Source organism: Felis catus, chromosome C1 (assembly GCF_018350175.1).
Source record: "Felis catus isolate Fca126 chromosome C1, F.catus_Fca126_mat1.0, whole genome shotgun sequence".
Lineage (NCBI taxonomy): Eukaryota > Metazoa > Chordata > Mammalia > Carnivora > Felidae > Felis > Felis catus.
This window is the reverse complement of record NC_058375.1, coordinates 167,804,913-167,831,721: the sequence shown is the minus strand read 5'-3', so window position 1 is coordinate 167,831,721 and position 26,809 is coordinate 167,804,913. Positions and strand designations below refer to the sequence as shown.

Sequence of the window (26,809 nt, the reverse complement as noted above, 5' to 3'; positions counted from 1 at the left end):
GTGGCTACTGACAGTGCAGAATATGAACCTTTCCATTAATGTAGAAAGTTCCATTGTACAGATTTAGAAGCGTCAACCAGCAAGGAGAGAAAAAATAAATAACCAAGAGGATAAAAAACAAAAATACACAAAGAAGTGCATTATCATCAGTGGTTTCTATCATCAGGGGAAGGAGGGCCTTATTCTGTAGCCTTGGTCAGAAGTAGTTTTCAGTGTTTTCTGCTTCTGGACCAAAAAAGTCCTTGAAATCAGTTGCAGGTGATGTGTGGTGATGATGATGGCAGCAGCATCCATCAGGTTATTTCCTGTAAATAGTAAACAGAACTAGGTGGAGTCTTTCACAGATTCTTTTGATTTTCCTTCCGGACAATTCACTTCCTAATGTTTATAGAAGGAGTGTTTAGATGAATGTAGGGAAGCAAAAACTCCTGTGTACAATAAGTAACTCTGATTAATGTATATAATAATAATAGAACCCAAAGAGAATGGAATCCTCCACTGAAGTATATTATAGTCTCAGTTTTATAGGGACTTAGTCACTGGTTATCCTGGAAATAAGAACAAATTAAGGACATTCATAGTTTTCTAGGCTTTTAATTTTTCCATAAAATATATTCCAGATCTCACTAATTAATAAGCTTATTTAAACTTACAGGCAAATATTTTTACAGAAGTTATTTTAGTCTTTATATATGAATGTATATGAAATTTGTGTCCAGTTTACCTAGGAAGGCTGAACTTCTCTGTTGATGTAGGTTTTTTCTCTTCCTTTCTCAATTTTTCATGTTTTATATTAATTTTAAGAATAATAAAAGCATTTTATAAACATATTTTATCATCTGGATGACTCCATTTTAGTGCTTATGTTTGTTTGTGGCCATGTTGCAGTAGGTAATGTTACTTTAATTATCATGGCATATATCTTAAACTCCCACAGAACCTGTGCTGCGGCAATCAGTGCATTACCACTGAGAATTTTCTCCCTATGAATTGTGCCCAAAATTTCTCATTTAAAAATCACTGCTTATTGATATTCTTTTGCACACATATATATGCTTCTTACCAATGAGTTAGTAAGGATTAATACATTTGGAATGTATGTGTTCCTTTCCAAATGATTTTTGACTAAACATTATAAAGGAGGTAGGCTATGAAATCTCTGTATTTTACCTAAAGTAAAGTACAATTTTACCCTCAATTTATGGCAAATTGAGAACCAAGATTTCTCATCCAAAATTGGAAAGCTGAGGCAACCTGGTGATGAGTTGGATATTGGAAATACATCGGAGATACTTCCATGAAACCAGCATGCCTAGGCATCCCTTTTCCCCTACACATCTGATGTAGTAAGTCAGGTAGGCCCCAATATATGTACTAGTAATTCTATACACAAGTGTTCATAATTTAATTACTTTTAACATAATGAACTAGGGAACCAGTTTTACATTAAGTAATGATTTGAATGAAACTGGCATTTGCAAAAAAAAAAAAAAAAAAAAAAAAAAACAAAACTTAACCAGCCAGTTTGCTTGAGCAGCTTAGTGCTGTGCTTATCATTATAGATTTACTTTTTAGAACTAGAATATAAGCTCAATGTGTGCAGGGGATTTTGATATGGCTGTTCATTGCTGTCTAGCCAGTGTCTAGAAAGGTGCCTGGCAAAATAACAGAAGTAGTAAATATTATTTGTTCTTGAATGAGTGTATAGATAAATGATGCTGGGTGATAAAGGTGATAAGTATTTGTTAGAAATGATATAATGATTGGGCTAGTGGGGGTAAAAACCATCACCTTTAAGCAAAAGTTAATTGAGTGAAATTTTGAGTTTCATGGCTCTATACGTTTATAGCCATAAATACAGGAATGAGTCATGTCGAAAAAAGTCATGAAATTTGTGTAATACGGCACAGTCATCTTGTCTGAGAAGGCACATGGGACCTAAAACCCAGTGGAGACAAGATCATGCCTTCAGGGTCGGATCCACCTGAGGTGAGAGAGAAGTAGCTTCTGTTTGAGTTGTTTGTTCATTAATATTTAATATAATTAACAGAGTTAATCTTGTTTTTTTTCCTCCTTCTGTTTTTTGTTCCTTTGCTCTATCTTGCCCTTTTAAATTAATTTTAATTTTAAATTTTAAATTTAAATATTTTTAAATTCTATTTTAAGTTATCTACAGGCTTTTTAGCTATATTTTTTAACATTACTTTTGCAGTCATTGTTCTAGGGGAAACAATATGTATCCTTAACTTTCCATAAGTTTCTTAGATTTGATATTAATTACTACCACTTCACAAAAAACTTAGAAATCTTGGATCATGTAGGTCTATCTTACCTCCTCGTATATATGCTACCTAATGTGTCTATTTCATCTACATACACTATAACCCCTCAAGATTTTTTTTTTTAATAAGTGCATTTATTTATTTTGAGAGAGGGAGGGTCATAGAGAGAGGGAGAGAATCCCAAGCAGGCTCTGCTGCACCAGCAGCATGGAGCCTGACGTGGGGCTCAAACTCATGAACTGTGAAATCATGACCTGAGCCAAAACCAACAGTCAGATGCTTAACTGACTGAGCCACCCAGGTGACCCTCAAGATGTTATTTTTACTTTAAACAGACCTATGTATTTTCAGTGAAGGAAAAAGTAGTCTTTTATACTTCCTGAAAAAGTCACCATTTCCAGTGTTCTTCATTACTTTCTGAAGTCTCCATTGGTGTCATTTCCCTAAAGCCTGAGAACTGCAGCATTTCTTGGAGAATGGGTCTGCTGGTGCTGCATTCTGTTTCTCTTAGTTTTCTTTTGTTTGTTTTAATTAGTAAATGTCTTTATCTTCATTCTTAATATTATTTTTGTTGGAATCTTAGGGTAGCAGGTTTTTTTTTTAATCTTTCAGCACTTTAAAGATTGTCTTCTAGTCTCCTTAGTTTCTGATGAGAAGTCAGAAATAATTTGCCCTGTATGTCATGCCCTGTATGACTAGGCATGGTTTTCTTTATATTTATCCTATCTAGGATTATCTGTGCTTCATGAATCTGTAAATTTATGCCTTTTGCCAAATTTGGGGGGAAATTTGGTTATTTCTTAAAATATTTTTTTCCTATACCATTTTTTTCCTTCATGAACTTTGATTACATGTATATTAGGCCTTTTGATAATTGTCCTACATGTCTCTGTTCATTAATTTTTATGTCTGTTTCTAGATTGGATACTTTTTATCTTTTAGATTATATAATTTCATTGACTTTCTATTATCTCCATTTTGCCTTAGGTTTGGCTAACCAGTGAGTTTTTCACTTCATATATTTTTCAGTTCTAAAATTTCATTTTGGTTCTATTCTTTTCATTGTTGTTTTTGTTTGCTTTTGTTTGTTGCATTTTTGCTGAAATTTCCTGTGTATTCCTTGCAAGTGTGTTTTCCTTTGTGCTTTGGAATATGCTTTAAAAACCTTGTATGCCAATTCCAACATCTGGGCCATCTTAATGTTGGTCTTTGATTATCTTTTTTTTTAAAGATTGGACCACAGTTTTCTGATAACTTTTTTAATTGTATTCTGGTCATTATAACTGTTAGTTAAGACTGTACATTCTGTTACTTTCCTCTGAGGAGTGGTGACTTTTTAGACAATTAACTTGATTAGACTTAAATTGCAAATTCTGTCTCTTAGGCAGCTATTCATATCACAGTTCGGTTCTTTGATCCTGAGTACTGTTTTGTTCATGTGTTGGTTCAGAGGTGGTCAGAGATTTGGGCACATGCGGCTCCTCTTCTCGGGCTCTCTCCCTTCTGAGAGTCCCCTAGCAGCATGCTAATCTAACTGCAGCTACAAATACTTAATTGGTGGTGTGCTTTAGGTTGCAATTATACTTTATACGTTAAGTTTGTAAAGAATCTCATATATATTGCTCTTAATAACCTTGATACCATGCTAACCACTGTAATAGAAACTTTTCTTGATTTAGTGATCTGTGTATATCCCTATCTGCATTAAATGATAGCAACTCTGTGTCACTTTATAGTGTTAGTATTATTTTTGTGTATGTGGTCTAGTGGAAAGAAAATTTAATTGGGTGTCCTTAGGCTAAGTTTCCAGTTATAGGTCTGCCATTAACTGGTAGTATTGCTTAAGACATTGAAATAACTTATCTGACCTTCATTATTTTTATCTATAAAAAGAAGGAATTGGACTAGATAATCTATAAACCTTTCTGGCATTCAAGCTTAAAAATTTTCCTAGTTGTATTCAATTATTTTGGTACTGGCACAGTTCTTTCTCTGTATTTTCTACCTCTTTTAAATCTCTTATTTTCTACTCTTTCATTTGATTTTTGTTGATTTCATTACCTTACACCAAACCATTTAGATACATAATTAAAATAAAATACTTAAATGACAGTTCTGTGTTAACATAACTAGCAATTCAGCATTTTTCAAAAATTCCTAAAATGTAATTAACAATAGATATTGGAAAACTTTTATTTTAGTATTTAACATTGGTGACTAGGTTTATTCTGAGACAAATGCTTAGTTCTCATGCCTGAATATATCTGAAGTCATGCACCTTTGATAGATTCATTAAAACTTAATTACTTATATTTTTATGCAGAGCATATTTATTTCTGAGTGATCATTATTACAACATAATGATAATTGGATATTTCACTCCTAGTCTATATAGAAACATGGAATATTTTGTACTCAGTTTATATAGACTTTATCTTATATCATTTCCTTTGTTTACTTGTTTAGTGTAATACCACAGCACTGTTTTATGATGTAGGTATAGGTTTCCCTCAAGGAAAACGATTTGAATAAAGTTATCTGACATCAGTTATTAAATTAATTTTTGTTCCTTTCCATCATTAGACTAAAATACCTTATGGTGTTTAATAATGTTATTATTGGCTCTCTTATTCAGAGTCTGTTCTACATATGTGTTCTTTATACATTGTTATGTGGAACCATTTAAGGACTTTTTAAATTTTTATATAATTATTGATTATCTGTGCCTAGTGATTAAGAAAAATAAGATGGTCAAGGGTTCATTGTGTGGAAATAATATGTTGTTATTTCACATACATTTTATCGATGTTAACAAAACTTTCTTTGGTCTATTTCACAGGTAGCGTTTGCAGACAGAAAAAGTAAACTGTCAAGGAATTCATACTGTTTGGTACCGGTTATTTGGACCAACTAAAGAAGTCTTTGATTTATCAGACCACTGTCAACAAAAAATGAAAAGTAGTGTGGCACAGATAAAAGTAAGTGTTTGAAATTTATAATGAAGAACATAAGCTTGTAGTCCATTATCTGTCCTTTAATCAAAAATGCATTTACATAAATAGGACATTAGAAACAGACATTGTATGCATATCTAACTTAGACAATTTCAAATGTAGATCCTTGGTCAGATAGAAGCAATAGTGTGCAAGAGGACAAGTGAGAAGAGAACATGCGGGACGTATGCGCATGTATGTGTCCATGTACATGTGTGTGTATATCAATGCCTGCACAAATCAAGAAAGTGCATGTGAGTGAGCACATGCAGAAGAAAAGTAAATAACAGGGCAAGAGAATCCACCATTCTTAAAGAGCATACTTTCCTGAATGAGCATGAAATGGGGGACAGGTGTCTGCTTCCTCAGTTGATCATAGTTCCTGCATGTCTATCTACAAGTGAGCCTTTTATTGAATATTTCATATGCATAAATGAATTCTTTATTCTGTGTCATCCTTTACTTAGACATTATACATTTATTTATTTAACAGATAGTCACTAAATTCTTAATTATGTCCCAGTGACCGTTCTAAGTACTTTAGGTAAAGTGGTAAACAAAACAGAAATCCTTGGTTTTGTGGAGTTTGCATTCTAGTAGGGGAAGACAAAATAAATTATAAAATTAATACATAAGTCATTTCTATGGTATGGTACAGTGTTAAGTGTTAGATTCGGGCTGTAGACAAAAGAAATAGGATAAGGTTGATCGTTAGCATTGGAAGTTGCAATTTTTAATAGGGACCCACTGAAAAAGTAGCTATCTGAGCAAAAACTTGAAGGATATGAGGAAGTCAGCCATGCAGATGACCAGGAGAAGCATGTGCCAGGCAGAGTAAACAACAAGTATGAAGACGGAGTCTAGTGTGGCTGAAGCAGGCTGTAAGAAAGGTAGAGTGGTAGATACAGTCAGAGCAGTAACAGAACCAGTAACTCCATCTACTTTCAGAGCTGCTCCTCTGCCTGTTACTGGACTTAGCAGGAGAACAAACCATTCCACTTTTTTTCAGTTTCACAGATCTACAAGCAGGCGCGTCATTTCTTGGGGCTTAGAGTCAGTAAAGGGGAGGGTATATTTTTAATTATAGATCTAGGCACTGCTCCCTTCCTCTCTCCCCCACCACCCCTGCACCCCTAAACTTTCTTCTTTAAAGAGAAACAGTAGACCGAGCTTAACAGTGGACACCAGGCACTGAGGCAGGCTCTGCTGCAATCTTTTCTAAATCCTGTTGACTGTTGTACTGTCGAGCAGAAGGCAGACAGTAGCAGACCCAGCCCGTCCTTGCATCTCTTTTGGTGGGAACTCACTGTCTCAAGCAGACCCATCTGTCAGTAGATACCTTCATATATTGTTCTGGAATCTGCTTCCTTGGGACTTGTACTCGTTGGTCCAGTGGCACTTAAGCAGTTGATTAATTGTGGGCCTAGTAGGTTGCAGACTATACTAAGAGCCGGGGACATAAAGAAAAAGGAGACCTGGTGTGTGACTGGCTCTTGACTGACAAGAGCACTCAGGTTTAGTCGGATACTTTTTTCACAGAGGGCGACATGTTTAGTCTTTCTCAGGATCCTCTTCCTGCTCCTTTTATACTGTGCTTCTCCACCTTTGCCTCCTGTGGTCCTGCTGAGTCCTCTGTGGCATCCCCTAGGCTGAGAGTGGCTATCTTCAGTCACATGCCCTTCAGGCTTGATGGCTCAGCTCTCCCTGCTAGTACTCAATCTAGTCTGCCTCCCTTTTTCCATCCTTTTAGCTACAGGCAGGTCCAAAAGCTGGGTGGGGCCCATTTTTACCTCAGGTGAAGCTCACATCTTCCTTTAATGTTCTGAGGACTTACCTGCTAGGTTCAGGAGGCTTTAGCTGAGGATTCCTTGTTTTTCCATTGAGTCTTACTGCAGCCTCCTTAGCTATCTAGAAGCAAGTTACCCACCTATTGCCAGCCCTTCCTCTCCTTGCTCTTAAAGACTTGTTCCCTGAGGCTAATGGATGCTCAGAGGTCTGGATTCAGGGTTTCTGCTCCACTCACCTTCATATACTGCTCTGTTTATATTGTTAGACACTATAGGTAACTGCATGATATAAACATTTGTTTTGCTTAATGAACAACTTAGAGAATTTTTTAAGGTAATTGTGACAATATATTATTTTCAACTGCTACTCTGACTTATAATCTGAACTTTATGATAAAGGAAATAGGAAAATTCAGGTTATTATTTGGATCGCATGTCAAAAATGAGTGAAATCCCGTTCATCTACCAAATCCGAGTTCAAATCCTCCTCTACCCACTGTCATCCCTCAGTATTCAGTACTGTTCCCTACTCAAGATGTCCTGTTAGCACTTCTATGTGTGCCAGTCACGTTAACTTGATCATATTTACGAAATTCTGATTCACGACTTCAATATTTTTGGTTTCCCCCCATGCCTACAACAGATGTTGCGGAGATGTGTTAAAAATCATTAGCAAAGAACTGAGGCCTTTTCCCTAATGTAATCAAAATAATTGCTGTGCCTTATAAAAGAAAAAGTAGACCATGCAGTTTTGTTGAGTTCTCTCTCTCCTCCTCCTGTCCTCCTCTTCTTCCTCCTCTTCATCCTCCTCTTTTTCTTCTCCTTTTTATCTCTGTTGTTCTCTCAGGAACATACAATCTGATATGTTTAATTACGGAAATCTTTACAATCGTCTCTCTCCCATAAGATCTTAAGTTCACTGAGGGTTTTTCCTATCTTGTGTATCCTCCAGAGTATCTACACAGGAAGAGCTGTGTCCTGTAATAAATGATCAGTGACTACTATGTTTGATGTTGCCATGAATCTAATGAATCTTGTGCTCCATTTTAGGTTTAGGATCTTGGTGTCAGGTTTTGTAGAAATCTATGTGCTACATACTGAACAAATGTCCTACTTCATTGTGTTGCTAAGGGAAATAATTTTTAAAACTTTCTTATATGCATTAGAAACATAGAAACAGATTTTAAGATAGTTGTATTCAGTATAAAATAGTAGCCAAACTATGGCTACTGTAAATTATAAATTTTGATCACATGCTAATTCACCTATATACAATAGTTTGTATATACTATTAGAAAAATTCAATAGTTGTGGGGGGAGAAAAATTCAATAGTTAATGAGATTGTTTGGCAGTATATTTATGAGAATGTTAGATTCAAACTGCTGTTAATTAGACGTTCATAAAACAAAAAGTTGAAGTTTGTATTTCTGTGCAGTATAACTTTCTATTTTTTTTTAATTTTTTTTTTTTTTTACATTTACTTATTTTTGAGAGACAGACAGAGACAGAGCACAAGCAGGGAAGGGGCAGAGAGAGGGAGACACAGAATCTGAATCAGGCTCCAGGCTCCCAGCTATCAGCACAGCGCCCGACATGGGGCTCGAACTCACAAACCGCGAGATCATGACCTGAGCCAAAGTCAGATGCACAACTGACTGAGCCACCCAGGCACCCCATAACTTTCTATTTTGAAATGTATCTTTTTCCTATTAAGGAGGCAAGCATATAAATATGCAGAACTAGTTGCTCATTATTTGATTTACATTTTCTTAGATTTCTAGGTGAAGGTACTTTAAAAAAACATACAATTTTTCTTTTCTTATAATTAGGTAGTTAAAATTATTTTAATTCTAAAAAAAAAACAAAAAACTGGTCAACATGAATTTTCACCAGTAATGTAAAAAACTTACCTATTTACAGAGATAAATATTTTGGCTTTTTAACTATATTTGGATTTTTAAATTAGGATGTGTTCTCACTGGATAGTTCATATTTCTGACTCCTGTGACATGTCTCTTCAGTTTCATGTTACAGTGCAGTTACTTATTTGTATGTCTTTTTTTTTTTCCAAAGGATTTGGCATAGGAGCTATCTCTCACAAATCGTGTTTTTCAAATCTTTAAAGTCTAACATAGTGCTATACATATCAGACTTTCAAATGTTTTCTGAAAATAAAAAAGAATTTTCATAAATATACTAGAGTTGGTTTCTTCTAGCTGTTTATTCAGATTTACTAACCTGGATTAAAGTGGTTTTATAAGTCAAAGTAGATCCAAGGAGGTAAGTGCAGTATTATAAGACTTCGATATAACCACAGAAGTGAGCTCTTTGTGCCAGAAGACCTCTGGCCCTTAGTCATGTTTTTCACCAAGAAAAACTTTGGTCTTGTTTTTCACCAAGAGAAGGTCTTTATAAAAATGATACTCTATACATTTATAATTTATTATATAGGAATAAAATATCAACTAAGTAACTTAGCATCACAAATTTGAGAATTATTTGCTTCTACCTTGAATTTTTCTTGTTTCAAAAAAGTGGTTGGTCCATAGTGAAACCAGAGATCTGCCACAGATATTTACCTTGGAGGCCCTGAAAATTTTCTTTTATCTTATGTACTATTTAGATAACATGTATTTTTCTTATGATTTAAAAAAATGTTTTGAAATAATTTGTACGGCACTTCTGTTTTTCTGAAAGACATATTTCATTTTCTGTGTGTTTTTATCATAATTTTTTAAATGTCCCCCCCTCCCTCTTTTTTTTTCCCTTTGAAAGCATTCTTCTGGTCATGACAGAAGGGAAAACTATAATTCATATCAGAGGACCTCCTCTCCAGAAGACAGGTAAATAATTTTATGTGCTTCTGCAATTTTTTTGTAATAAGTTTAAGAAATTATTTAGCTGTTAGGTTCCTAATTTTAGGGTGAACAATTTATTTTTGATGGTTTTCAGTATTATTTGAATAAGCTTGAGGACAAATCATTTTTGAATGACTGTTCTGGTAGTTTCTAGTAAATAATTCTAGATTTTATCTAATTTTGGAGGTGAGAAAGAATAATTTCAGCATATCAAAAAATTAAAGTTTTATAAATTGAAATGGATACTAAATGAAAGTTTATAAAATGGAAAACAGAGTTGAAATTATTTTGAAGTGTTGCTTTTGTCACCACTGTCCTATACATGGCTCTTAATAGATTTCAGAATGCTTTTATGTGTATCATATCTTATAATTGTGTTAAGATCAAAGATCTAGAAATATTACTATTGTTCTAAGTTAACTATTTATTTTGAGAGAGAGCACACAAGTGGGAGAGACACAGAGAGAGAGGGAGAGACAGAGAATCCCATGCAGGTTCCACCCTGTCAGTGAAGAACCCCATGGGGGGCTCGAATCCACGAAACGTGAGAGCATGACCTGAGCCGAAATAAGGAGTCACATGCTTAACTGAACCACCTAGGCACCCCGACAAATATTACTATTAATGTTCATCAGGCATTCATAGTAGTACTTTGATTATTTCACTTAGTGAACTATGACCATTAAAAATAATTTATGAAGGGAAAAGCATCCTCTAAACCTTCTTTCAGTTGTCTGATCTCTGCCTTACCCCGTATGTACTTTCTTTCTTCTTATGCCACTCTGCTGTCTCTAAAAACTTTTGTTTCATTGACATCAAGTTAATTGTGATGGTTTGCAACTACTTAGTACTTTTCATCAATCATCTACTCTGTCTAAAAGAAAAAAAAAACTCTCTGCATGTACTGATGCACACCTGTATCTGTATGTATATAAATTACTTGTAGAGGTATACAGTTGACCCCTAAACAGCCTGGGAGTTAGAGGCAGTGGTGCCCTCTGCAGTCAAAAATCTGCTTATAACTTTTAACTCCCCAAAAAGTGACAACTAATACTTTACTGTTGACCAGAAGCCTTACCAGCAACATAAACAGTCAACTAATATTTTGCATGTGTTATCTGTGTTACATACTGTATTTTTACAATAAAGTAAGCTGGCGAAAAAATGTTATTAATAAAATCATAAGGAAGGGAAACATTTATAGTACTAAGTTGTATTTATTGGAAAAAAATCATGTATAGGTGAACCCTCACGATTCAAGCCTGCAGTTGTTCAAGGGTTAACTATACATGAAATATGAATCACTATAATTACTGTGTATGTTACTATGTATGTTTATTATGTGTGTACATGTTTAACTTCTCTTAAGGTTCTCTGATTTTATTGTTTTAGGTTTAAGGCAGATCTTATACTGTCATCCTTGTTTGCTAATAATTTCAATCTGTTTGCACTGCTATTCGGTAAAGCAGATTCAAGAATAACAGCTGATGTTTTTTGGATGTCTGTTGGAGTGAGTTAAACTGTTCTTTATGGAGGCCAACCCATGACGTTGGTCTCATTTGTGGTTATTGCTTTGATAAAATGAGTCAACTAGGCAAACGAGTCATTTGCAGGGTGGCCTTTTTCATGCTAACTACATATGATATCCAGATATATAATCCTTTACTTGAGACCGTGTGAATCAGGATGACAGGTTTGGTTACGTGAACTCTAGTAGTTATTTTGTACACAAGCTGAAAGCTTCTATAGTCAAGACTAAATGAATGTCAACCAAATAAGCTGTTTGTTAAAAATAGTTTGATAAGACATTGTTCAGCCATAGAGTTACTTTAGCATTACCAGTATATGACTTTGCTAAGTATTTATAACAGTTGTTTTCATCTTATAACTTTGGTTTTCTTATTTTATGTGTTAGATATGCAGAACAAGACAGATCCCCTCGGGATAGAGATTGCATTGATTACAGCAGGTCGGACTATGAGCGTTCAAGAAGAGGACGATCTCATGATGGTAGCATGGAGTCGCGGTTAGTACTAGAAATTTTAACTATAGAAAAATCACACTCGTTTAAATTTTTTTTTACGCTTCATAATGAAAACAATAATAGCTAATTTTAAACGGATATTCTTAGGTGCCAGGTTTCTAATAAAGACTTCATGTGGATTAACTCCTTATTGCAGTAAATATATGAAGTAGATACTATTGTGTATTTTATAGATGAAGAAACTGAGGCATAGAGAATTAAGTCATTTGTTTTTGTTTTAGAAGCAAGTCTGTGGCAAGTCCAGGTCTGTCTGACCCTGAGCCTAAGCTCTTATTCATGATATGATACTGTAGTGCATGAGGATGAGTTTTTTAGGTCCCTTACTGAATGAAAGTCATTGATACCATATGGATAGAGTGATCTCAGTTTACTTTGCTGCATGATGGCACTAGGACAGTGAGAGTGAAGCTGCCCGTCTAGTTTTTATCTAAATATATTCTTTCCTGAGCCTTTGGAGAATTTGACTACCCACCTTATTATTGGTCATCCATGTTCAAAAACTTGTCTACCATATTTTATTGTTCACTGAGGTCTGTATCCTTTTGATATCTCCCTCATATTACCCACTCCATGACTACCAAGACTATACCCCCATTAAAATTTTTATTAAATTCCTCTGCAGTTTGGAGCTAATCACGTTATGTGATATCTGCAGCCAAACTTTCCTTCTCACTACTTACTTTCTAATATACTATATCTAAAATCAAAATGTCAGATTAAATTAACCTCCAAAAGCCAGGCTCATCTGCTATCACCTTAATGACACCCATTAAGAACGACGACTGCCATCATAATTGGTGAGCTGGGCATTCTGCATACTTTGTCAAATACGGTTAAAACACTTAAAACTAGATACTATTTTTCACAGTTTACAAATTTTAAAAAGTGGGTTTGAAGGGATTAAGTAATTTACCTGAGGTTGCAGTTGCCTATCTGGTTGACAATGAAACTGGGATTTGAATTCAATTTTGACTCCAATGCCCATGTTTTTTTCCAAAATCTCTGACTATTGCTTCATTGTAACTGTTTTTGGTCCATTGTATGTACATAAGTCTCATTTGATCTGTACAACAATACTGTGAAGTAAGCAGACTGTGTATTATGTAGAAATAAAAGCTAACAGTATGAAAGCATTGGAAGAGATGCTATTTAGTCTCAAAGAAGACTGACTCTATTACTTCTGCACTCCGAAGTTCCAAATATTAAAATTATAAAGATGCAAGTTTATCAGCCAGCTAGCAGTCTTACCTAGTGTTTCTCAGAAGAATCATAACCCTTGCCAGTAAATTCCTGCTGTATCTGCTCTCTTGGAACATATCACACTCACAATAAGAAGCAACTCTGGGGCGCCTGGGTGGCGCAGTCGGTTAAGCGTCCGACTTCAGCCAGGTCACGATCTCGCGGTCCGTGAGTTCGAGCCCCGCGCCGGGCTCTGGGCTGATGGCTCAGAGCCTGGAGCCTGTTTCCGATTCTGTGTCTCCCTCTCTCTCTGCCCCTCCCCCGTTCATGCTCTGTCTCTCTCTGTCCCAAAAATAAATAAACATTGAAAAAAAATCTTAAAAAAAAAAAAAAAAAAAAAGAAGCAACTCAGTTGAGGGGCGCCTGGGTGGCTCAGTCGGTTAAGCGTCTGACTTCGGCTCAGGTCACGATCTCACGGTCCGTGAGTTCGAGCCCTGCGTTGGGCTCTGGGCTGATGGCTCAGAGCCTGGAGCCTGCTTTCGATTCTGTGTCTCCCTCTCTCTCTGCCCCTCCCCCGTTCATGTTCTGTCTCTCTCTGTCTCAAAAATAAATAAAAACGTTAAAAAAAATTAAAAAAAAAAAAAAAGAAGCAACTCAGTTGCAAATCACTGCCTAGATTTCAGTGCACCTGGCTTTGTGACTAATTAACGTGTCTATTTGGAACCACTTTTCTTCCCTTCTGTTCACTGTGTCTCCGTGGATAGTGGTATACTTAAGTTTCAAAGCAGCTTCTCTGCATCTACCTGGCTAGGTGACTGCTTTCTCTTTGTGTGTAAGTTGTATTACTGTTTGTTAAGACAGACCATCTCAAATACACCCTTCCTAGATCTAGCTAAAATCTAGCCAGCAGTTTCCTGGTAATAGTGATAAATGAAACTTGTTTTTATTTACTATATTCATTTAACTCATGGTGCCCAAAGTGTGAGCAGAATGATCTGAGTTTCCCAGGTAGTATAGGTAAAAAATAACTAAGTGGACAAATTCTTCTCAAAAAAAATAGCAAAAAGCAGGTATTTACTATTTCCCATTAGTTCTTGGTAATTTCAGAGAATAATACCTTGATTGTTTTAAAAATGTTAGCCTAAGAATGGATACTCACTCACTGTTTCCCATTAGTTCTTGATCATTTCAGAGAATAATACCTTGACTGTTTTAAAATGTTAGCTTCAGAATGGATACTCAGCTACAAAAATGATAGCTTAAGAATGGGCACTTATAGGTAGAAAATAGTTGATTTTTTTTACACTGTCTCGAATAACCAGATGTTTCTGATATTCTGAGGTTTTAAATGCCACTTCTATGGAGGAATAATTTCAAATGTTACAGTTTTTTAAGATAATTTTACTTCTAAATTGCCATTTGGAGATAAATTCTGGTTTCTTCTTTATACAGTTTATCATGTATGTCAGAGGCTAAATTGTCTTCTTAAAACACTTATTTTCACGTCATTATCACACTCAAAAGCTACTAATGATTCCCCATCAACTCCAGTATAAAAAACTTGAAGTCTGTTCCTTGTCTTTAAAGATTGCATAGTCTGACTCAAATTCATCTTTCCAACTGCCATTATACATGATTCCTTATTGTTTCCTGACTATTCTGCTAATTAGCTTGAACATCCCTGCTCACTTTTCTAGTAGTTACTCTGTCTTCCACTAGTTGCAGAATGCCCTGCTTCCTCCTCCACTTTCCTCTACTTGCCCCAGTGTAAATTCTGTCAAGCTTTGAAGACCTCTTTTAAGTTCTGTCTTCTCTGTGAAGCACTTCCTCACCATTCCAAACCACTTTTCCTTATCTGAATTTGTGACCTGCAAATGGTCTTGCTCATTTGGTATGTAGCTCATTTAAGAATGTAATTTATATGGTCTTTTCTCCAAAAAAAAAATTTTTTTTTTTAAATATTACAGAAGTAGGGACCGAGAAAAACGCAGAGAAAGAGAAAGAGATGCTGATCGTAAAAGGTCTCGGAAATCCCCGTCTCCTGGGAGAAGAAGCCCAGAACCGTCAGTAACCCAGAATTCCCCTGCTCAGGATGAACCTACTGCAAAGAAGAAGAAAGATGAACTGGATCCTCTTCTTACTCGTACTGGTGGAGCATATATTCCTCCTGCAAAGCTCAGGATGATGCAAGAGCAGATTACAGACAAAAACAGGCATGTTAATATCACTAAGTGTACAAAGCGATGATACCCTTTCTGAAAAAAAATCAACTGTGGTCTAATTAACCTTGGCTATTGAGAGTTTACATTACTAGTCCAAAATGGTAGGGACCTCAAATTAGACTTCTCTTCTTTATTCCGTAAGCTCCTTTGGAGCTCTGCTTACTATTTGCCCTGACATTAGCTCAACATTTTATTTTTTTGCATGAGTAAATCAAAGAGTTTAAGGAAAGATCTTTTATTTTTACTATTTTCAAACTATTCCTTTTATAGTTGTATGCATGCCTATTAGTAGTATCCATTTTTCATAGATAGTCAAGAGCATTATTGATATTTTAGAGCTAAAATGGATCTTTCCAGGGGCGCCTGGGTGGCTCAGTTGGTTGGGCGGCCGACTTCGGCTCAGGTCACGATCTCGCGGTCCGTGAGTTCGAGCCCCGCGTCGGGCTCTGTGCTGACAGCTCGGAGCCTGGAGCCTGCTTCGGATTCTGTGTCTCCCTCTCTCTCTGACCCTCCCCCGTTCGTGCTCTGTCTCTCCCTGTCTCAAAAATAAATAAACATTAAAAAAAATTTTTTTTAAATGGATCTTTCCAGTTATACCAAACCAAGAGTGGCAAACTTTTTCTGTGAAAGGCCAGGTAGTAAATATTTTAGGTTTTATGCATTGTTCTGTCTGTTGCCGCTGCTCGACTCTGCTCTTGAATGCTGTGAATACAGCCATAGGTAATATGTAAACAAATGAATATGGCTTTGTTCTAGTTAAGCTTTATTTATAAAAATGGACTATAGGATGCATTTGGGTCATGGATGTAGTTTGCCAACTCCTATACTAATCTATGACATGAAGTTGACAGTTTTCTCTACCCATACTTTTCTTAGACCATGCCATGTTAGACTATAATTTTTTGCTAAGGCAAACAGTCGAAATTCATATATGAACATACACCCTGAAAATACATATCTTCACTTCCCTTTTCAAAATAATTGAGACGAGAAGAACTATGTATGAAAATACAGCTAAGTTTTCAAGATGTTATTCTCTAGCAGAATGAGGTAATATAATCCAAGATTGAAATGATCACTCAGTTGCCAGTTAGGTAATAAAAAGATGGGATAGAGGGTAGCTACACTTTAAGAAAAACAGATTTCCAGGTGAGCCAGTAGTGTTCCCACATCTTTCATAGGTATTTTAATGGCAACGTGAAAGTACTTGAGAACCTTTTTATAAATGAAATCTAAAGTTACTTCATGAATTGGCTGGAAGTAGAAATGCCATTTATATCAAGTATAAATATTTGAGATAAAATTTGTAAAATTTATGAGCTAGAAAGGGACATTAGATGACATTAAATTTAAAACTAATTAGTAAGTTTCTCTGTATGTGTCATATTCCAGTACTTGCTGGCAATGCCTGCAGTGTTATGTTGGGAAGGGATTTGGAAAGGGCTTCTGTGGTCAGTAGGAGCTTCATGAGCATGTAAGCATTTTGCTCTCTGCCCTCCGAGGCAGTAGTAGCAACATTAGTGAGAAAGAGTCATGGTCCCCAATTCTGTCCAAAGCAATCCTAATTGTAAAAGACCAGAAACATTGTTATTAAGCCAAGTCTTACTTCCTTGTAAATAAAGTGGGTGGAGAAGAGTCCACAGTGTTTGTAATTTTACACAGATTCCTGGAAGATAATTTTATATACATTTTAAGTCTGTTCATAGGCAGGGGACAAGGAACAAGGAGAAGTAGAAGTCTCTAAAAGAAGCCTACAGACTTTGCTTTTAGTAGATAATAAGTCAGGTGAATTGTATTCTTAATTATGCTTCTTAATTAGGAAGTACAGTTGTACTTGATTAGTTTTTTTCCAAGCTTTATATAGAGAGATTGATTGTGTATCAACAATCTTATTAATTAGGCTAGTTTTTAAGCCATTGATCTTCTTTCTCAAATAATAGCATACTAAAGGGATGAGGTTGGGGGCCATTGGGAGTGTTCTGCCCACCTCAGGTGCAGGCATTTAGGGGATACATGATCTATACGGAATTTAAAAACAATATAATTAACTGCAGGTGAGTCCGCTTTTTGTCCTCAGTATCTTCTGAGGACAACGTCAGTGATGAAATAACTCTTCCGCACCAGGGCAGACTGCTCTCACCACCTCTGCCTTGGTAAGCCACTCCAGAACAGGGACTCGTAACCTACAGACCTTCTACCCATGGGTAGAATTTAGGCAATCTGTGAATGTAAATGGAAAGAAAAAAATTGCATCTTTATTATTCCTAATCTCTCACTAAAATTTGGCATTTCTTTATATTAGGAATGTAGGCAGTAGATCATAGTATTAACAGACTATTTGTTGCAAATATCTCAAAATACTGTGTATGGCCATGCTAATTTGGAAATTAAGTGATTAGGCCCACCACCACGTTGTATTATTTAATGTGTTAAGCACATAGAGGGCCTCCTGAATGTCTCAGTCGGTTAAGCTTCCGACTTCAGCTCAGGTCATGGTCTTGCGGTTCATGAGTTTGAGCCTGGCATCAGGCCCTGTGCTGACACCTCAGAGCCCAGTGCCTGCTTCAGATTCTTTCTCTCTGCCCCTCCCCTACTCGCCTTCTCTCTCCCTCTCCCAAAAATAAATATTTTAAAAAAAGACAGACACATAGAATACTGTATCAAACTTTTTTTCTTTTCATGCTTTGAAAACTATTTAAATGATTGCTATCCTTTGTAGTCCTATATATTTATATATATTATTCCAAGAAGTCCATCAGCTTCACCAGACTGCCAGAGAAGTATAAGGAAGAAAAAAAAGATATGACTTTCTGCAGGTGAAATCATATTTCACAGAGAAATAAATGTAAAAACTATAAAATTTTAGAACTTTAAAAGAAAATAAACCCAATTAGGCTAAATTATTTGCCTGAGATCTAAGTTAAAAAACAGCCAATATAGCTGTGGGATTACTGCCTAAATGTAGAGATGTTCTTTAAAATACAACAGTCTTTCAGCCCTATGATTTCATGTGACCTTCCCTTTTCCTGTAAATTTTACCATTTCTTTATAGTTTAAAATATTTGCTTTTTTTCATGCTTTTATGAGAAAGGTCATAATAAAAATCTCCTTTTTATGGCTTATATTTGGATACTTCATATTATAATTTAAATTTTTTAAAACTCATTTTTAAATATTTTTTAAAGATAATTTAAAGTAAGTGAATGTTATAATGTAAAATAAATATGCATTGAATCTAATAAATGGATATTATGATTTGTAATGTACATGGATATAAGAATAAAACATTATCCTTACACAATTTTATTATATTATTAAAGAGAAGTGATCTATAGATGAGCATCATATGTACAGAACATCAAATATGGTTTAGGATATAATCTATGTATTTGTAGTCATATAGTCATATTGCACTTTGAGGTCATTTGTGAATATAATGTTAAAAACAAAGGAACACTAAGTATTTTTTAAGTTCTTATTATAACCTCTTGTTATTGTAATCATTGTGTAAGTTTTCACTTTATTAAAATCAATTCTTTTTAGCTTAGCATACCAGAGGATGAGTTGGGAGGCCCTAAAGAAGTCAATCAATGGTCTTATCAACAAAGTCAACATTTCTAATATAGGTATTATTATTCAAGAACTTCTTCAAGAAAATATAGTTAGAGGAAGGTAAGCATCAACTATTTTATTTATAGTATTTCATAGCAATTTTTCAAAGGAACATAATATCCACATGGACAATAATCACTGATTCATTGTGCTGCTTTAATAGTAGTTGAGAATAATTATTTAAAATGCAGTTCTTGTAAAAATGTAAACTACTAACAACTTGTGCTTCACTGTTAGAAATTGCATGGAGTTTTTGCTTTTTGAGAAGGTTTGATGTCACATACTGATTTTGGGGCAGATATTTGTTTACTGAATACTTCTAATTTAAACTCATGAGGAATAATGAATATTTTATTTTATTTTTATTATATTTATAATATTTATTTATTATTAAAATGTTATTATATAGCGTTCATTTCTAATGAAAGCAAAGTGAGAATGGGAAAGAAATGAGAAAAATCAGTGGCAAATTTTAGAAAAGCAGAAGGGAGTGACAGTCATTTTCTCTGTGGTTTTAAATGGTCATGATTTTAAAAGGGTCAGGAAATAGAAATATTTCATATGCTATTTTTTATTTTAAAATCTGAGGGATGCTTTCCAATGTCATTTCACATGACCTTGATTTATCATCTCAAAAACATTGTGGGGAGGTCATATAAAGTAAGGTGTAGCATGTTGTGGGGTTATAAAAGTTGACCAAGAGGCACCCACTGTCCTTAAAAGGTAGGTAGAGCTCTCCCGTTTTAGTCAGAAAGCAGCAGAAGCTTTATGGGTTGCTTAAGATCTCACAGTTTATAAGCTGGGTGTTCTTTTCTCATTTTCTACTCTGGTGATTCAGTTGTCAAAGTTAAACCTAATAACTGTTAAGATATTGTTTTCCTGCCTTTTGACAATCCGGTAATTATTTGTCATTACATTGCTAAAAATAACTCTTCAGTTAGCTCACTTTGCATTTCACCCCTTATCAAATGCGTATACAACCATGCTCACTTCGGAATGAGTTAGAAGTGGAACCTTATATTTTCCTGTCATTGTTTTAGCATTATTATTCTTGCAATGCTTTAACTGTGTCTGTCTCATAGCAGTATTCCAAATCTTCATTTTACTAACATAGGCTTAAAGATGGAAACCATCCAAATTTGTCTTTAATCACAGAATTAATTTTATATAAATGATGGGCTCACAGTGGGAATTCAACTTCTAATTTTAGTTTTTGATGCAGATCTTTTTTTCCTTCGCTTTTTTGAAGATGTAAAACATATTAGTATAAAATGCTTTAAAAACTCAAATTCATGATTAGATCGAAGAGACATAAGCAAGGAAAAGAGGAATTTAGAGAAAAAAATTTTTTGAAGAAAATAATTGTAGACAAAGCTGTTTTAAAAAAAGCACAGATCCGAAGTTTTGTTTTTCAAGTTTTTGTTTATCAGTAAGACTAGATAAGGTGAGGAAGATTTAGTCCAGTTTTAGCTATTGTGTTTATTTACAGATGAGTCATATTGCTGGATTTTAAATGTTTTTTTTCTTTTAATTAATTTGGTGATTATTGACTCTTTTTTTTTCTTTTTTAAACAGAGGCCTGCTGTCCAGATCTGTTTTGCAAGCACAGAGTGCTTCTCCAATCTTCACCCATGTTTATGCAGCATTAGTGGCAATTATCAACTCAAAATTTCCACAAATCGGAGAATTAATCCTCAAGAGGTTAATTCTTAATTTTCGAAAAGGCTATCGAAGAAATGATAAGGTATATATTATGGGCTTCTAAATTGCCTGCCACATAGGGACAGACTAATCTATTATCAACAGTGGTAAGCAATATTGATTGCTACATAGGAATTCCTTGCATTCCTTTCATGAGAACATTTTTTTGTTTTATTAAATATCCCTGGCGACTAATGATGAGCCACAGACACAATGGCTATAACTGCAGAATTGTAATTATTTAGCCAGAAACGGCACTATTTCACATGTAATAGTTTTTATCTTGTAACTTTCTGTACTATAAAAATTACGTTTGTGTGCTACATATTTTAAGTAGAGTGTGTAAGTGAGCTGGAGATTCAGTAGTTAACTGAAAATTGGTTTTAGTTTATAGATTTACTTTGTTTCTGTTCACTTTTCAGCAACTTTGTTTGACTGCTTCAAAATTTGTGGCACATCTTATTAACCAAAACGTGGTAAGTAATTTTTAATACTTGATGCCGTTCAGTGGCATTAGACCACATGCTTGATGCCACTTCATTGACACATCTCTATTTTTGTTTCGCCTTGTAGTCTTTCAGAAAAGTATCTTGGATGATAGTTTAGTTTTAAAACTATAATAAACGTGTTTAACATTCTTAAATAAAAAGAGGAACACAGAACAGTATTTTATCACATTGATAATACTATATGTGGTTATTCAACTATAAATTATTCCTTCAAAGAATATAATTTAATCATATTTATAAGACAATAAAGTTGATATTTCTTCTACTCTTTTCTCCTGTACCTGTTGTTTTGAGAACCTCGTGCTGATATTCTATTCTATAAGAAATTATTTTCTCTGCAACTACATAGTATATAAAGTCATATATTCTTAGAATCAGTTTATAAAATATAAATTTTAAGTAATTCTAAGTAATTTTAATCTGTTTTAAATGTAAATAGTTTTGTCTTTTTATTGTTCAGGTTTTATGATTATTTTGTATTCATCCATTGATCTATTTGAGAGGGGTTTTTATAATTTCTGTTTAAACTTGAAAATAATAAAATTGCTCTTATTAGCACTCAAAGGTTTCTTTCTACATATAAGATGAAGAATTTTGAAGTCACACTTAATCTTATTTATCTACCATTAATATTTTAATTCTTTCCTACATGAAATGCTTTCCAGTGTTCACTCTTAGAAATCTATTAGATTTTAACCTAATGAGTTAAATTACTACAATGCTAACCTGCTTCTTAAGACCATGGAGACTTAATTTCACGTGCCTATAACAGAACAGATAGTAAGTTTTAGTTTTGAATGTATATTAACTACACTCATTTTGAAGATATTTTTGGCATTGCTACAAAACAGTTAAAATGTTAAATATTTTAGATTCTCAATTATGGTACAGGGCAATATTTTCTAATCACTGATATAAGACTGTTAAGACGTGTTTTTGATATTGTGCTCAGTGGAAAGAATATTTTCCTAAGAGTTAGACTGTTTCCCTCCCCATCTCAAAGAAGGATCCAACCTTAGAAAGGCATATAGACAGTGTCTTAAAAGTGCCTCCCGGTACATTTTCTTTTCACAGCAAAGCTTCTCAGGAGAATTTTATTCCCACCCTTCCTGGCATTATTTAGAAGTACTAAGTTTCAAACGTGACCAGTGTAAATAACTTGATTTAGTTAAAAAAAAAAAACTAGAGGGAAGTATTTCAAAAGTGTCCTTGAGTACCAGAAACAGTTAAGATATTTTTGGATAAAATTATTCATATAATTTATGAAGTATTTGCTAAATAACAGAGTGGCTGATAGAATGACCTGGGAAATGGCTGTAAAGACTTGTGGTTGTGAAAAAGGGTATTAGAAAAAATAATAGTATTACTATTCTTCACATAGTGATTGTAAAAAATTAGTACATAATTTTTAGCTTATATTTGGAAGTTAATTATGGCATTTCCTATAAACATATCGTTTGATACATGTAGTGTGTAAGAAGAATTATTTCTTCTGGAGATAAATCAAATAGTTGTATTCAGTATAATTCAGATTTTTGGAACAATCATCTGGAAATTTTTAACAGATGCCTAATGAAAGTAAAAAAAATTGTATCCCATATTTGGAGTATTTCTATATGCATTATAAAACTTTGCTTATCAAATGTATAGTATTATTGCTGCAAAAACAAGATTTGCTAATTTTTTAAATTAATGTTAATAGTAGGTTAATGTATTTAAAAGTATTTTCTCTATCCATATGTCTTCATTCTGTTTAAGGCACATGAAGTTTTATGCCTAGAGATGCTCACTTTGCTCCTGGAAAGACCAACTGACGATAGTGTTGAAGTAGCTATTGGTTTTCTCAAGGAATGTGGCCTTAAATTAACACAGGTGTCACCAAGAGGAATCAATGGCAAGTATATGCTCTCAGTTTGATATCGAGCTTTGGCTTGAGTATTATATTTTTTGCTTATTTTCCTGTTTTTTTCTTTGATTTTAACTTTAGCTATATTTGAGCGCCTCCGAAATATTCTCCATGAGTCTGAAATTGATAAAAGAGTTCAGTATATGATTGAAGTGATGTTTGCTGTACGGAAGGATGGATTTAAGGACCACCCTGTTATCCTAGAAGGACTTGATTTAGTAGAAGAAGATGATCAATTCACTCATATGCTTCCTCTGGAGGATGACTATAATCCAGAAGATGTTCTTAGTGAGTCAGGGGTTGGGGGAGATTTGGGACGTGGGACACCAACAAATGTAAGTATAGAAAATAAACACTATTTTTTAATTTCTTTTTTTAAGATGTTTTCAAGATGGATCCTAATTTCATGGAGAATGAAGAGAAGTACAAAGCTATTAAGAAAGGTAGGTAGAATTTTATAGCCTATTTTGGATTAGTAGAAACGATTCATGTAGCTCTATAATACTAAAAGAAAGGTTTAGATCACTGACCTGATGAAATCTCTGCTCTTATGAAGCCATTTTCTTCACTTTTTTCCCCATGCATTAGTATTCTGCCTAGTGCTTGTTGGTGGTATTACTTCATTCTAAATTATTTACCTCTTTGTCCCTCTCCTCTTTTCCTGTGTTTAAATTATACAGCCCTTAAGTCTTATTCCTCTTAAGAAATATCCATATATTACTAATGGCCTTTATTTTATTTACTACCACTTAAGAATTACTGGTGGCTTTCATTTTAACTTCACTGCCACCTAAGAATTAGTACTTAAGTTTACCCCTGATTTAATGATCAACTGAATGCTATTCTTTTATTATAAAGTGCTGTACTTTATTATTCTTGAGAGCAGATTGATATCCTGATAAAATCAATAATTCCAGACAGGGTATCAATGGTCAATAAATTGATAAATTGATTATTATTATCATTTGTATGTTGCCGATGTATTGTAAACACTAACTTTGGACAGACTTTGGTTTGTATTTTGTCTGCCTTTACAAGCTAAGTGACCTAGAACAAGTTACAAAACTTGTTTGATGTAAATGTTACTTGTTTAAGGATAAATAAAGTGTAGAGCCAGTATTTAGGCAATGTTTTTTTTTTTCACATTTGTTATCATTTTTCTTCTAAAGCTAATATTCAGAATTACCTATATAATTATATTATAATTACAATTTTATGAGTTCCATTTCCCTCAAGCTGTGATTTTGTGTGAGAAGTACTTACTGTTCTGAAATCTCTCAGGAAGCAAGCAGGCAGCCTAGAGCTCTGTCACTGCCTGCATTTCCTATTTTAGTCATTTGGAAGTAGAATGAAATAGCAAGTAAAGTGTAAGCAGCTTCACATTTCTATACGCTATTCTACAAATCTGGTTCAATAAATAGATTTCTCTTCTTAGGTGCCAGGTTCCTAGGGGCATTTCACTGCAACGGCCAGATTCCTTTTGCTATTATAATTTAGTTTCTAAACATGGAGAATTCCTTGGACCCATTTTGCCTTCTTTTCTTATGAACTTGCTTTTCTACAGTATCCCTCAAAGATGCTAAATGGATTTCTGGAATTTTTACCATACCTGTTGTTTTTTTTGTTATTGTTTGTTTTTTTTAACTTGGGAACTCTCCATCCGTTTCTTTACGATATCAGCAGTTGGGCAGTGCCAGGAAAGTGGTACTTTCTTTAATTGTAGCACTTTCTTTTTCTTTTTTTATTTTTTAAATTTTTTTTTTTTAACGTTTATTTATTTTTGAGACAGAGAGAGACAGAGCATGAACGGGGGAGGGTCACAGAGAGAGGGAGACACAGAATCTGAAACAGGCTCCAGGCTCTGAGCTGTCAGCACAGAGCCCGACGCAGGGCTCGAACCCACCGACCGCGAGATCGTGACCTGAGCCGAAGTCGGACGCTTAACCGACCCAAGCCACCCAGGCGCCCCTGTAGCACTTTCTTAAACTCTTTGAACTCAAGATCCCTTTCTACTCTTAATGACTACTTTATGAGACAAAAGAAATTTAAGAAAAATGGCATGTTTCATATATTTTGTACAATTTAATATCTGACTTAATAGGAAATGGATTTGGATATTGTTTGTGTTCAGTCTATTGCAATAGGTTGTTTGGATGTAAAGGAAAAAAATTTCGCCTCACAGATAATATGTGGTTGGAAAAGAGAGAAGTATTTTAATAGCCTTTTCAGATAATGTGTATATTCTTCCTTAAGAGTATGCCTGTATTTAAAAGCTAATAGTTTTGGGTGTTTTTTTTTTTTTTTTAATGTTTATTTATTTTGAGAGAGAGAGAGAGAGAGAGAGAGTGTGCAAGATGGGGAGGAGCAGAGAGAGAAGGAGAAATAGAAGGAGAGAATTCCAAGCAGGCTCCATGCTGTGGGCACAGAACCCAAAGTGGGGCTTAGTCACATGAACCATAAGATCATGACCTGACCCGAAATCAAGAATTGGACACTTAATTGACTAAGTTACCCAGGTGCCCCCAAAAGCTGATAGTTTCTTAAAGATTAATTGAAATGTGAAACCTGAAACAGTATTCATGAATTTTCATACTCTATTACATTAAAATCCCCTGGCATATCACTTTGAATGGATCTTTTACCCATGCATGATTTCGTAACATGCTCCACTGATCATTTGGGAAATAGCAATTCACGCAGTTATGCATATCTTCCAAGTGTTAACATGTTAACATTATCAAAATTAAATTAGCACAGTATCAAGAAATCACATTTATTAATATTGCCACCTGTCTTACCAGAGAACTCTGAGTATTGGGAAACTGTCAAGCTCACAAGAATGGATACGAGTTTTCTAAAACTCTAATTTTCTCTTGAGAATTCTGATTTTATCATGGGGGTAAATATTTTTAATTGTTTTCCTTGAAGTGACAGTCTCACTTTGTTTATATTTGAGAAAATGTCTGACAAAATGCCTAACAACTAACGTCAGCCATTCTGTCAAGTAAAAATGAAAAATGTAGCGAAATCCCATGGCAGGTCAAGCAGTCACATAGGTGCTTTTCTCTAAGATAACCATCACCATTGTGCATCTGTCTTTAACAGAAGGGCCATACATGAACTTCATGTTTTGTTGTTCATGCCTATATATGCCTACACATAAGGACTGAGATTTAATGAAATGAAATGCCCTTCCTCTTCAAGGGCATTCTTAAGTCAGACTGGCTTTTTAAAACCTCCTGCAAGAGCATGGCAGTAAAGAACACAGTGACTGGTGCAGTTTGGTGCCTTGATTTGTGCTCAGGTTGCAGTGGTTTCAACCTCCATTGCTTTTGAACCACTGTAGATGTCAGCACAGTGAAAAGGCAGATAATGTCTTTGTATTGTTATGAAAACAATTTTGACCTCGCAGACCACCTGACAGGCCTCACTGACCCCTGAGGGACTCACAGAGCATACTTTGAAACCACTGCTTCATTCAGTTAATGAAATCCAATTGTCATTGCCTAAGTGATTTCAGTAAGTAGATTCTAAAGTGGAGAGATGAGGAGAGGATGATGTAAACGACTAGACAATTCATTTGACCTTCATTCTTTCATAAAATGTTCTAGAACTGGCATAAAAAAAATGGCCACAGCAGGAAGTGGGCACAGCTTTAGTAATTAGCACCTTAGAGTGACCCAGGTGCACTTGTGTTTTAGGTCTTACAGCATTT

At 34.7% G+C, this 26,809-nt stretch overlaps 1 protein-coding gene across 2 annotated transcripts in view; it reads left to right on the top strand.

Moving 5' to 3' along the window:
- The window catches only part of CWC22 (CWC22 spliceosome associated protein homolog), a 56,772-nt gene that overhangs the window by 9,975 nt on the left and 19,988 nt on the right, over positions 1-26,809 (top strand). The window contains exons 2-12 of one of the 2 annotated variants that reach the window (XM_003990908.3): positions 1,850-1,989; positions 5,122-5,260; positions 9,839-9,906; positions 11,837-11,947; positions 15,112-15,357; positions 18,910-19,038; positions 20,554-20,722; positions 21,102-21,155; positions 22,947-23,082; positions 23,176-23,382; positions 23,475-23,537. In XM_003990908.3, the coding sequence (XP_003990957.1) occupies positions 5,234-5,260; positions 9,839-9,906; positions 11,837-11,947; positions 15,112-15,357; positions 18,910-19,038; positions 20,554-20,722; positions 21,102-21,155; positions 22,947-23,082; positions 23,176-23,382; positions 23,475-23,537 (1,210 nt within the window). In that variant the 5' untranslated portion in view covers positions 1,850-1,989; positions 5,122-5,233. The remainder of the gene's footprint in view (positions 1-1,849; positions 1,990-5,121; positions 5,261-9,838; positions 9,907-11,836; positions 11,948-15,111; positions 15,358-18,909; positions 19,039-20,553; positions 20,723-21,101; positions 21,156-22,946; positions 23,083-23,175; positions 23,383-23,474; positions 23,538-26,809) is intronic. The other variant, XM_006935392.4, reaches the window with a different exon arrangement.